The sequence below is a fragment of the Symphalangus syndactylus genome, chromosome 7, assembly GCF_028878055.3.
Source record: "Symphalangus syndactylus isolate Jambi chromosome 7, NHGRI_mSymSyn1-v2.1_pri, whole genome shotgun sequence".
NCBI classification, from domain to species: domain Eukaryota; kingdom Metazoa; phylum Chordata; class Mammalia; order Primates; family Hylobatidae; genus Symphalangus; species Symphalangus syndactylus.
This window is the reverse complement of record NC_072429.2, coordinates 111,752,617-111,766,769: the sequence shown is the minus strand read 5'-3', so window position 1 is coordinate 111,766,769 and position 14,153 is coordinate 111,752,617. Positions and strand designations below refer to the sequence as shown.

General features: G+C 33.8%; 1 protein-coding gene across 3 annotated transcripts in view; it reads left to right on the top strand.

Moving 5' to 3' along the window:
* Nucleotides 1-14,153, top strand: part of CSMD3 (CUB and Sushi multiple domains 3) — a 1,218,611-nt gene that overhangs the window by 398,255 nt on the left and 806,203 nt on the right. For all 3 annotated transcript variants that reach the window (XM_055287089.2, XM_055287087.2, XM_055287086.2), the window contains exon 6: nt 11,208-11,320. In XM_055287089.2, the coding sequence (XP_055143064.1) occupies nt 11,208-11,320 (113 nt within the window). The remainder of the gene's footprint in view (nt 1-11,207; nt 11,321-14,153) is intronic.

The following is a 14,153-nucleotide window of genomic DNA, read 5'->3' as shown; positions in this document are numbered from 1 at the left end:
ACATGCTTGTTTTTTATTTTATTTTATTTTTTTTACCAGTACCAAAGTGTTTTGGTGACTATGGCCTTATACTGTAGTTTGAAATCAGGTAGTGTGATGCCTCCAGATTTGTTCTTTTTGCTTAGTCTTGCTTTGGCTATGCCAGCTCTTTTTTGCTTCCATATGAATTTTAGATTTTTTTTTCTAATTCTATAATGAATGATGTTGGAATTTGATGGGGATTGCACTGAATTTGTAGACTGCTTTTGGTAGTATGGTCATTTTCACAATATTGATTCCACCCATCCATGAGCATGGGATGTGTTTCCTTTTGTTTGTGTTGTCTATGATTTTTTTCAGCTGTGTTTTGTAGTCTTCCTTGTAGAGGTCTTCCAATTCTTTGGTTTGGTATATTCCTAAGTATTTTATTTTATTTTTTGCAGCTATTATAAAAGGATCTCAGTTCTTGATTTGAATCTTCGCTTGGTCGCTGTTAGTATATAGAAGAGCTACTGATTTGTGTACATTAATCTATGTGGAAACTTTGCTGAATTTTTTTTTATTAGTTCTAGGAGCTTTCTGGAGGAGTTTTAGGGTTTTCAAGGCAAACAATCATATCATCAGCAAACAGTGACAGTTTGACTTCCTTTTTACTGATTTGGATGTCCTTTATTTCTTTCTCTTGTCTGATTGCTCTGGCTAGGATTTCCAGTACTATGTTGAAGAGGAGTGGTGAAAGTGGACATCCTTGTCTTGTTCCAGTTCTCAGAGGGAGTGCTTTCAATTTATCCCCATTCAGTATTATGTTGGCTGTGGGTGTTTCATAGATGGCTTTTATTACATTAAGATATGTCCCTTATATGCCGATTTTGCTAAGTGTTTTAATCATAAACGGATGCTGGATCTTGTTGAATGTTTTTGCTGCATCTATTGAGATGATCATGTGATTTTTGTTTTTAATTCTGTTTATGTGGTGTATCATATTTATTGACTTGCATATGTTAAACCATCCCGGCATCCCTGGTATGAAACCCACTTGATCAGGGTGGATTATCTTTTTGATATGCTGTTGGATTTGATTAGCTAGTATTTTGTTACGGATTTTAGCATCTATGTTCATCAAGGATATCAGTCTGTAGTTTTCATTTTTGGTTATGTCCTTCTCTGGTTTTGGTATTAGGGTGATGCTGGATTTGTAGAATGAATTATGGAGGGTTCCTTCTTTATCTTGTGGAGTAGTGTCAAAATAATTTGCACCAATTCTTTGAATGTCTGGTAGAATTCTGCTGTGAATCTGTATGGTCCTGGACTATGTATGAGTACAGGCAGTGTAGATTTAGAATTATTTTTAAGGGCTCTAGGATTTTTGAATAATAAATGAGCATTAGCTTCAACTTAAAGTTGCCAGCTTCATTAACCCCTGACAACACAGTCAGTCTGTCTTTTGAAACTTAAGCCAGGCATTGACTTCTCTGTAGCTATGAAAGGTCTACATGACATTTTCTTCCAGTAGAAAGCTACTTCTTCTGCATTGAAAATCTGTTGTTTAGTGTAGTTACCTTCATCAGTTATTTTAGCTAGACCATCTGGATAACTTGCGGCAGCTTCTACATCACTTTATGCTGATTCACTTTGCACTTATATTATGAAAATGTCTTTTCTTAAGCCTCATGAACCAACCTCTGATAGCTTCAGATTTTTTGTTCCACAGCTTCCTCACCTGTCTTAGTATTCATGGAATTGAATAAAGTTAGGGCCTTACTCTGAATTAGGCTTTGGCTGAAGGGAATATGGTGGTTGGTTTGATCTTACAGCCAAACCACTGAAACTTTCTCCACATAAGCAAAAAAGATTGTTGTTTTGCTTTCTTATAATTTGTGTGTTTACTGGAGTAGCATTTGTGATTTCCTTCAATAATTTTTCCTTTGCATTCACAACTTGGCTAATTTGGCATAAGAGATCTATCTTGGCTCTCAACATGTTTTTCTCACTCAGGTTAATAATTTCCAGCTTTTGATTGAAAGTGAGATACATGTGACTCTTCCTTTCACTTGAACACTTAGGGGCCATTGTATATTTATTAATTTTCACACTTTCAGTATTGTTTCTCAGGGATAGAGATGTTGGGATGGAATGAAAGACAAGGGAATGGTTGATTGGTAGAGAAGTCAGAACAAACACAACATTTACTGATTAAGTTCACCATCTTGCATGGGCACAGTTTGTGACATCCAAAAACAATTAGAATAGTAACATCAAAATTCATTGCTTATAGGTCACCATAACAGAAATGATAATGAAAAATTTGACATATTCTGAGAATTATTAAAATGTGACACAGAGAGATGAAGTGACAATATGTTATTGGAAAAATGCCACTTGTCCAATGCAGCATTGTCACAAACCTTCAATTTGTAAAACAACAGCAACAACGAACCCCGCAATATCTGCAAAGCACAATAAACCAAAATGCAAAAAAATGAGGTATGCCCATAATACTATGCAAACTGTGCATTTAATCTCGATTAAAATTTGGTATTTGAATCTATACATATCTAATATATAAACATAGATTTTTCTGAAGCATGTTTCTAGATAAAAGGAACCCAAATCTATAAGATCCATTTTTATAAGAGAATTAACCTAAAGGATAGATCCTGGAAATAAGTGATAAGTGGGAAATCAGAATAGAGTTACAGAATAGGGTATGTGGGTTTTATGGTGTGTGGTTAAGAGTAAAAGGGGAGAAGAAAAAGAAATAAAGCTTACTATAGCCAATTATCTCCTTTGCTTTGTAAATACTTTGTAATATCTTGCTTCTGAAAAGTGGACTGCCTAACACAATACTTAGATTTGTAATGCTATTTTTTAAACCATGCAGAATTCTGTGTCCTGATGTCTAGTGACTTTTGACTACCTAATCAATAACACAGTCAGGCATCTATGACAAGGAAACACCACCTGGTCTATGTAAACATCTGTACACTCCACATACATGACTTGCACAGTATGGAAAATTAATGCATCTAATGTCATTCCATAAGTGAATTAATTTAGTTCCTAAAATATTTTTTCAACTTTTAGTACCCCTCACAACATAACAGAAAGTTTTTTATTTTTAATTTTTGACTATTTTTGAATATGCTAGGTTTTCTTGGGACTATAAAATGCATTTTTATTCAGACATGAGGCAATAAACAATATCAATGGCTTAGCATAAATTTCATTGCATGTTACTGATATTATGGCAAAGCATGAAAATGGGAGAATATTTGCTGGGCAGTTTTAAGAAATTCTGGATAAAAACATTTTAAAACTAGAAGAAGAGTATATGGTTACAAAAGAGCAATTCAGAGTAATTATTGGACAGTTGTAATTTCCTCCATCCCCAGGCATTTTTGGTTGCTAATGTTCAGAACACACTTTGAGAAATTTTGTAATAGGATAGTACTTAATTAGCATAATTCACTATGTACAGTTTGAAATGTGCTTATGGATTCGATACATACCATGCAGATCTTTTCATCTTCTTATAATTTAGAATATAGATTATATAATATAAACAAAGTGAAAGCAGTGAGACATGCCATAGGAAGAGTTATACCAAGTGCTTTTCATATTCAGAAAACAAAAATATAAATTTTAGCCAGGGGAATTGAAGAAGACGTATGAAGGAGATAGAATTTTAGATGGGTCTTGAATAAGAAAAGAACTAAAACATTTAATAATAATATAAAATTGAATTATTGACATAAGTTATAAGGAGTATAAAAATTCAAAGGGACTGAAAGTTAGGGCATGTGCCCAAATAACTTCTCTTCATTTATTTTCTTGACATATAAAAGACAGTATACACTCACTATGCATCAATCATTATGCTAAGTATCAGGGATAAAACAGCCCTGTTAAAGAAAATGTAAAATAATGGGAAACATAGAAAACTTATCACTAAGTAAAGTAATAAATGGCTAATCATAAATTTTGTGGTCAGAGCAAGATAGTTTCCTAGAGATGCCTGGTGCTTGTCTAACCAAAAACAAAGGACCAAAACAATGAATAGAGAACTACATTCCAACTAGAGTGAATGAAGCGTATGCTGGATACTTCACCACAAGGAAGTGGTGAAATTTCTGTGAAGCACAGAAACCCAGAACGGAAGTTTAGAAAGGAAGTGAAGCACCTATCTCTGCCACTCTGTTCCCCCTGCTGGGATGAGCTTGGGGAGGGGAGAGACTTCCCTTTGTGAGGAAAAGTTAAGCTGCAGGCCACCAGCAGTCCCCATTCCCGACATACACATCTACAGTTCTTGCTGCAAGAAACGCCCACAGTCCTCACTGCCTCTGAATGCAGTTTGGAGAGCTTCCTGGCGTTAACATGGTTGCATTGCTCCAGAGTGAGGAGCCTATGTGCACCCCCTATCCCTGTGACCCAGGGTGCTATAGCACATCACTATCTTGATGGTACCAGACCCGTAGCTGTAGTGCATCCTATTATGGGAGCCAATAGTCATTGTTTATCCATTGTGATGTGCTGCTGACATTCCGCTACACTCACACAGATGGCTGCAGTAACAAAAACCTGGCTACTTGGAGCCTAGGTTCAGCAGAACAGCTGTGACTCCAGTGTCTGAGACTATGCTATGCCCTGCTCCAATGGAACAGGCAGTCATACAGAGTGGGAAAGCTGACCTTGGGCTTGTCCTGACTCCCTAGAAAATCACTACAGAGCTGGCTTACCTATCACGCCCATGTGTGCCTGACAACTCAACATTCATCCCAGTGGTGGCTCCACCCCCCTGCCAACCCACTCCAGAACCAGCCAACTCATGTATGTGAGCATTTGCCCAGACCACCAGTTAGCCTTGTGGTGGTCCCCCTGCAAGGTATTCCCACCCTAGATAATTCACTGCATCTGTATGCTCCTGGACCAATATAGCTGGCCTAGTGGAGGTCCTGGACTCCAGCAAGCCCACCCTAGTGCCAGCCAACCTATCACACTCAAGTATGCCTAGTCTGCAACTATCATGGTGGCCATTATTACCATAGGTTTTTGCAGTCCAGAGCACTGACACACTCATAGACATTGCTGATGTGAATTACAGCTGAAGAAACTGCATGTAAACCACACTCCTGCTTCCACCCAGAATCAAAGCCAAAACACCCTACCAAACCACACCCTAGGACACATATACATGAAAATGTTTCACTTTATGAAAACTACCACATAAAATCGGAAAGGTGACTCTTCTACCAGATGCACAGATATACGCATAGGGAAAGAAAAAACGTGAAAAAGCAAAGAAATGTGAGCCTTCCAAAGGAACACAAAAGACTTCAGTAGCAGACACTAAAGAAAGGAAATTTATGAAGTGTCTGAAAAAGATCTAGACATTTCAGCCTTAAAGAAATAAGGTATTTTTCAGAAACATGGAGGGAACTGGAGACAGTTATCTCAAGTGAAACAACTCAGAGACAGACAAACACTACATGTCTCACTTATAAATGGGAGCTAAATAAAGTTTACACATGGAGGTAGAGTGTGGAATGATAGACAATGGATGCTTGGAAAGGTCAGGGGATGGCAGAGGGGTGGATGATGAGAAATTACTTGATAGGTACAATGTACATTACTCCAGTGATGGATACACTAAAGGCTCTGACTTTTTTTTTTTTTTTTTTTTTTTTTGAGACGGAGTCTTGCTCTGTCACCCCCCAGGCTGGAGTGCAGTGGCGCGATCTCGGCTCACTGCAAGCTCCGCCTCCCGGGTTCACGCCATTCTCCTGCCTCAGCCTCCCGAGTAGCTGGGACTACAGGCGCCCGCCAACACGCCCGGCTAATTTTTTGTATTTTTAGTAGAGACGGGGTTTCACCGTGTTAGCCAGGATGGTCTCGATCTCCTGACCTCGTGATCCGCCCACCTCGGCCTCCCAAAGTGCTGGGATTACAGGCTTGAGCCACCGCGCCCGGCCTAAAGGCTCTGACTTTACTACTGATGAAAAAATTGTCAATGGCCCAGAACAGATAACCTTCAAAAGAAGAAAAGTGGCCAACAGGTGTGTGAAAAAAATGTTCAACATCACTAGTCATCCAGAAAATGTACAGTACCACAATGAGATATCACTTCACTTTAGTCAGAATGGCTACTATCAAAAAGACAAAAGACGTGTTAGCAAAGATGTGGAGAAAAAGGTACCCTTCTACAGTGTTGACAAGAATATATATTAGTAGAACCGTTATTGAAAATAGTATGTATGTTGCTCAAAAAATTAAAAATAGAACTACCATATGATCCAGCAATACTACTACCAGGTAAATATCCAAAGGGAGTGAAGTTAATACGTTGAAGAAATATCTGAACTCCTATTTTTATTGCTTCACTATTCACGATAGTCACGTAATCGACTCGAAGTGTCCAATGATGTATGAACGGATTAAGAAAATGTGATCACACACACACACACAAAATACTCAGTGGAATACTATTCGGCCTTAAGAAAGAAACAAATTTTCTCATTTGGGACGACATGGGTAAACCTCAAGGAAAATATGTTAAGATAAATAAGTCAGAAACAGAAATATAAATATCAAATGTTCTCACCCATATTCAGAATCTAAAAATGATGGTCTCGTAGAAGTAGCAAATAGAACAGTGGTTACCAGAGACTAAGGAAGATGGTGAGTTGATAGGAGAGGTTGGTCAATGGCTGTAAATTTATAGCTAGAAAGGCAGAATAAATACCAGTGTCCTATTGCGCTGTAAGGTAACTATAGTCAACAAAAATGATATTGTATATCTCAAAATAGCTGGAAGAGAGGATTTTGAATTTCCTACTACAAAGAAATCATAAATGTTTGAGGTGATGGATATGTTAATTACTCTGATTTGATCATTGCACAATGTATATATGTACTGAAACAGCACATTGTACCCCATAAGTATGTGCAATTATTATGTATCTTAAACATAAAAAATTAAGATATGATAAGAACATGCCCAGGTGGTCTGTGAGGACAGAGAAGGAGATTGGGCACCTCTCTTAACCATGGAACTTTGTCTGGTTTTCCTGAGAAAGATTCAGAGTAAATCAATAAATGTAAAGAAAGGATATTTACTTCAGCCTCAAAGCAAAGTATATGCAAAGTTCCAGGGATAAGATGAAAGAATAAAATTTGAGCAACTAATAGCAGCTCAACATAGGGCCATAATCTAACAAGGTCATAAAGAACATTCATGAAGATTCATGATGGATACATCTTATCTAAGTGCTAGAGAAGGAAGTAGATCAAAACTGGTTTAAAAGCAAGAGAGTGAGAAAGCACGGGAGCATGCTTGAGAGAGGGAGAGAGAGAGAGACAAGTAAAATTAGAGGAAAGTGGGAGAATTGTGGAAAAGATAGATGCAAAGTCATGGAGGTGATGATGTGAAAAATCCTGAGTTTAAGATTTGACTCCACCTATGGATAATATAGATAGGTCATTACATTTGGATGATTTTAGGGAATTGGAAAGATTTAAAAAAAAAATAGATGTCAGAGCAATAAAAAATGATAGCTGTTGATGAAACTACAAAATTTGAGAACGTTTGAAAACCAGATATGGCTGAAATGAGGACCTGACAATTTATCTTATAATAAAAGCAGTTTAACATTAAAAAAACAAGAATAAGCTCAGAATAGTTTTATGAACTTTATCAAAAAAGGTGTCATTCTCTCAATTTTCTTATGTTTAACTAATTCTTAAAATCATGTTGTAAGGATTATAATTACATTCTCTAAAGGATTAATTACAATAGAAATATAGGATTTTAAATATCAATTGATGATTTAATCATTATTATTTCTGCAGTAAATTGGAGAACTAAAAATTTTTTGCAAAGATTAATTATGTCAAGTTACTCTGTATTATTGTCAGTATTTCTTTCCTCATTAAACATGCAATGAAATTTGATGTCATTAATTTTTTTTAGTAATTCCATTACAATATATTTATTATTCAAGAGATACATCAAATTTTCTGGTACAAATTACTAGAGTAGTAGGGAACAAATGTATGACATTTATCATTACCATATTTTTCTTGATATAATTATCCTAAAATCCAGTTTAGTGGTTTAAGACATATAATCATGAGTATGGATATTTTTAGGGTGAAACGGAAAATATATTAAAACAATGGAAACTTTATTTCTAGAAATTCTTTATCATGTTACTGGGTTTTTTGTTATTGTTGTTATACGTCATTTGCCATTATCTGAAATATATATTATTTATTTATTTGTTTGTATGTTTTATTTTTACTGTGTAAAACCATGATTTTTCTCTTGTTTACTATCATATTTCCAACCTTTACCATTGGCATTTGTCATATAGTTAATGTTTGGTAAATAACTGTTGAATAAATGCATACAATCTATTTCTTATTAAAAGATTATTCTCATTGACTTTATGCTAGAACTTGCTTACTCTCAAATGACCATAGTGATTTGACACAGGGATAACAATAAGTTATATTTTAGAATATCACCTTTAGTAATTATCTAAATTAAGTAGTTTAATGGAATCTTTCCAAGTGGCATATATTCTCAATCCCTCATTTCCTGATTTTCCTGATAACATGTGAAATAAGGACAGATATATAGATTTATCTGTGAGATTTCTCCATAAGCCATAAACCAAGCCATATTGTTTAGAATGAGTGTAAATAATGAACATTATTCAGTGACTATGATTTTCAAAGCCCATGTGACTCCCCTATAACCAATGACTGTATATTTCCCTCCAGTGGTAGAGGGATGCTATAGTGCAAGTGCTTCCTAGTTCAGTTTCTTGGCTTATCTAAGGTCTTGCCTCATATGCTGAAGCACTGAGGCTGTCAGGAATATTTCTGAGTTTCACCGTTGTTAAATTATCATTATTTGCTCCACCTCATGCACATTCTGCATCTCCCTACTGCAGCTCTACTTTCTTCAGGTCCACTCTCTTAGACTACTGAAAGTAAATTCAAGTTGCAAACTGCAGTTACACAGTAGCTATTAATTGCCTTTACTGTACTCTATTACTGAAATTGCCTTTCATATCCCTGGAAAAGATGGAAACTTTATCATTTTTATTGAACATTTTGTCTTTTTTCCTTTCTCACATTTCTTAATGTCGTTGTGGAGCTGATTCTCATGTACTGGGTCTTTTAGGGGGTCATCTCCAAACTCTGCTTTGGTGTATTACACACCTCCATGCATTGTAGTCTCATTACATCTGGAAATGTGTGCAGCCTGTCAAAAATAATTTAAAGTTTCCCTAATGGATATTCATGTTCATTGAAATAGGGAATTGAACAAAACCAAATTGTAAATCAAAATCTGGCATGAACTATGCTACTCAATTGAAAATATAATTGAAACAAATCCAAATAGTTTTTCACTGAGTTACTATTTTAATCAACAAGAGTAAACATAACCTGTATATTTTCTGAAAGTAATGAAAGCAAATTTTAAAACTTGAGTCTAAAATTATACAATTATATTATATATTTTTATTAACTAAATTCAGATTGGAAAAAAATCAGTCAGCTCAACAAATAAACAGATTCATCCCTATGAAAAGAGAAAATAGATTTATAGGGAAACATTACAGAAAATGCACTGCAAACCAAGAATAAAAATGAGAAATATATAAAAATTATCCCAATGTTTTCATATTGGAATTCAACATTCTGTACATCAGTAGGCACAATAATACCATAAAGGTGATTTTACATTTTAATGGGCAGGTGGTCATCCACTAAAAGTGATGGCTAGCTCCCACACATCTTAGGAAAGTTGGCTTTTCAGGGATAAAGATGAAGAGTATTGGTTAGAGGGTCCTTGCATCCCTGTACCTACACCTTAACACTGATTACATATACAAGGACAGATTTTCCATCCTCCTTCTACTGTTCCCCTAGCATGACTAATTGCCAAGAGGTGAGAGAATATTTGTAATTCCTCTTGACACTCCCACCCCACAAACATAGTATAATAAATCAGTTGTTTATTTTGCCTTCTGAAGAAGAAAAGTGTGAGCTTTGAAGAATAGGAAATATATACTTGTTATTAAGAAACCTTAATCTGAAACTCTTAATCTGAAACTCTTACTATTAAGAACTTGTTATTAAGAAACCTTAATCTGAAACTCTTCCTAACTATGTAATAGCCTTGCTTTGGAGACTCTTTTACTTTGGCTTTATAGCAAACACTTAAAATTTAAATGGTTAGATATATGGTAGAAGTATAATACAGCAGTATTTTTCTATATTTCATGATGTCAGAAAAACTGCTTTGCTGGAAATCTTCAAAAAATTATAAAGCAAGAGGTACTTTCTATATTAATCATGACCAATATCTGGAGCATAGTTCCCATATTTTGTTTTAAGATACTTGTTTTGAGTATATTATAAATAGTATTCTTGCAACCAAATATGTGAAGACCAAATATCCAACTATATTTGTTTGGATATGTACAATCTGTTTTCTGCCTCTCCATTGGAGCAGGCCTCTAATACATTATAGAATTATATATTCTAATGAAAGCTAGTCATGAACATTTATAAGATCATGAAATTACATAAAAACAATGCTTGTTCTATGAAAATAAATTGTGAAATTTGCCATCCAGTGAGAAATACTGAAAAAACATTAAGTGAATAGGAGGGAGTATAAGAAAATAACTGTACAGTCTCACTCTGGAAATAAGGATATCAATTTATTTGAGGTCTTTTGATTTTGTAACTTTATTGTATCAATACATATATGAGAAGCACGTTGACTAGCACCATCAGCTCAATATCTGTTGTTTATTATTAACAATAAGAATACAATATATAAATAAATAATAAATAAGATATAATAATATATAACATTAATAAATGATAAACCATATAATACTAATAAACAATACCATAAATAAATTATTGGTGCAGTAAATAAATTTGGATGAATCAAAAATCATGTGCACTTAATGTTTTACAGTTGATTGTATTAATATACGCAACCTGATTGGAACAGCATGTATTTGGAATTGCACTATTCTGTGATTGACTTTTCTATGCATAAAAGAACTGTTTCATTTGTGCTTAAAAAGTTGACAGTGCAAAGTCATGAATATAGATGGACATTTGTTTGGTCCCAATTTTGTGAAAACGTTTATTGCTGAAAAGCTTTTTAAATTTTTTTGTTGTTGTCTTTTGTAATTCAGGTTATCTGGAATGAATATACCACCCCCAATTATCAGCAACAAAAACTGGCTCAGACTGCATTTTGTTACAGACAGCAATCATCGATATCGTGGATTTAGTGCTCCCTATCAAGGTATATTTATGGAATACCTCTGCCTCTTTTCATATGTAAAATAATTTTGGTGTAAACAACTGTGTTTTGTGATAGAAAAATATCTTTAGCATTTAGAAATTGGAATTTGTATTGGGAAAAAATGGTCATACTGTTGCTGAGGCAATAATGTGATCATAACTAAATTACAGTATTAAAGTTAGTTGATTTTATAGTACAATGTTCAGAATAATGAATATTATGATTTCTAAAAGGTAGTATGTAACAGATGCAATATTTTGCTTTAATAAAGTGCTTCAGCAATTGGATATATTATCTAAAGTTGTACCGCAAATCACTGCAGAAAACCTTCAGTTGCATGTACGCTCCTCCTCAATCGAAACTCACCTCCGTATGCAGCGTGTTTGTTACTGCTAGTTTAATTAACCTTGTTAGGAGTTTTATCTACCAATTGTGTTAACATAAATAATTTTCAATACGTAGGATATAATATTTGATGCATTAACTTGAAAAACTCTTTGGAACAAGATTATTATGAAGATGGAGTACTAATGAAAATGTAGCTTTTACAATGTTCTGTAATACTATGTGAGCTTAGTGTACTTTATCCTCAGACTACTTATGTAAATAACTCATTTCATTCTCAGTAGCGTATCAGCTACTTTTCAGGGAATAGTGAGCATTGCCACAGTTACATTCTTCCATTTATCTGTGTTTTTTGTTTTTTTAATGCTTTCCCCTTTAGTAGTCTTCAGTCCTAAGCACTTTGAAAATTTAATCTGATGACTTTAGGAAGCTTATATTTAGTACTCAAAATGGCATTAAATCATATATTGTTTTTTGGAATACAAAATTCAACAATTAATTTATATTTTGAAAACCAGTAACCTCTCTGAAGCTGCAGCTCTCGAAAACTGCAGCAGCTTGATGTGATTTGTAATTTGACTTTCATAATAATGCACTGAGTATCACTGTAATAAAAATTCTTAGGACAGTAACTTAAAATCAAGATTTTAGATAAAGCCCACTGTAGAAAATCTGCAATAATGATCATTTCTAAAGTAGTCAATTGGAATGGAAACATAAATGCAAATATGCTTTTAAAACTATGCAATGCATTAACATGTATCATAGTAGAAAATATTAGCCATCACAAAACACTAAATCTTAGAGTTCAAAAATAAACTTTCATAGAAATATTTATTTTCATATTATTTATTAAAAATAGCTGTTTAGGCATGGTAACTTGAATCTTAAACAGTTTAAGCCAATGTCACTTTTAAATTTGCAAAAATATTTTATCCAGTTCCCAATTTCAATTTCTAAAAGTTTGTGTACTCTAGAGGACTATTTTATTGAAAATAAGATATTGTGAAGCTTCTTTATCTCTAGGTTGACCCTTTTACTTGTGGAGTTTTTCATCCACATAACTCTATGGCTCTGATTCCTTTCTACAATTAGTTAAGGCCAATGGCATAGCAGAAATTCAAAAAACAATCCTCTTTGATTCCTGTGATCTTTTCTACTAGATACATGGAATCTTCTGGTCAAATGGCTTCTATTATTTTTCTAAACATAATTAAAGTAGCATATATTTTATATTTATATGTAGAAACTGGAGCAAAAAATAGGTCTCCTACCTCAAATATTAAACGATATTTCATTTGTTTTGTGCAATATGATTTCATGGAGCTGGTACCTTCAGATAGGGTTGTTTTGCACTATAAGACAATGGCACAAAGCTACCAGTAGATTTGTGTACTTACTTATAAATTTCAGTATGCTACTCGTTGGTCTTTAATTGACTTTTGCAGTATTTTCAAAATTGGAATTGTGGTTTTCAAGCATTATGTGTTTTCGGCACTGAAAAGTAGCATCACTGTAGTAAAATGGAAAAGATGTGTTTTATGAGGTACAACTTATTTCTATTTGCTGCAGGAAAAGGGACTCAAAAGAGGGATGGGATTTATATTGATATAACACAGAGGAAATGCAGTGGTTAAGAAAATTGAAGCTTTGATTTTATAATAAGATTAAGGGAAAGTTTTATTATAAGAATGTGCCTTTGCATATTATTCTTTTAAAACTTTCCTAATTTAGGCTTGCTTTTTCTGATTGCATTATCTTAAAATAATATTCTACCTCAACAGCATACATTAAATTGAGAAGTAAATCTTGAAATCATAATGAAGAAATTTAAATTAAAAATATATATGTACTAAGATAATTTAAATGGCTGCAAAATCGTAATTCTGTCATGCCAAAATACATGCCCTATCATGAAATGGTAACGATGCTTTTTACATTGTTCTATGCTACTATTTCATTTTAGTGGTGTCTACATTAAAATTAATTCAAGATTGAAAATTTTGTGTAATATATTATACAAAAGTCAAAACTAAGTCTCCATGCAGCTCAGTTTCTAAATAACTCATATATTTACAGAGTACTCAGTAACCATTATTGATTTACCTATAATTATTTAATATTTTAAGGAGTCTGCAAGTTTCCAAAGACTGAATATTTTACTCATAACATTTCTATTAATCTCTGTCCTTTATTAAATACCATGAAAATTAACTGCAAACTACTAGTGGGTTCATTGAATGACATTAGCTATTTTTTTATAGTGTGTTCCATAATTGATGGAGTAGGTACATAGACACACACTGCTATGCTTTCACAAATATAACCACCTTTAAGTTATGTTATATGCTAGCTTCCTGAATGCTTTAGATATTATAATTTTAAATAGGATTAAGTAGAGACTGAGAATAGCATGCTAAAAAGCATAGTTCTATATCAATTCAAAAGTACTAAAAATGTGGTTTAAACAGAAAGCCTTTAATACATA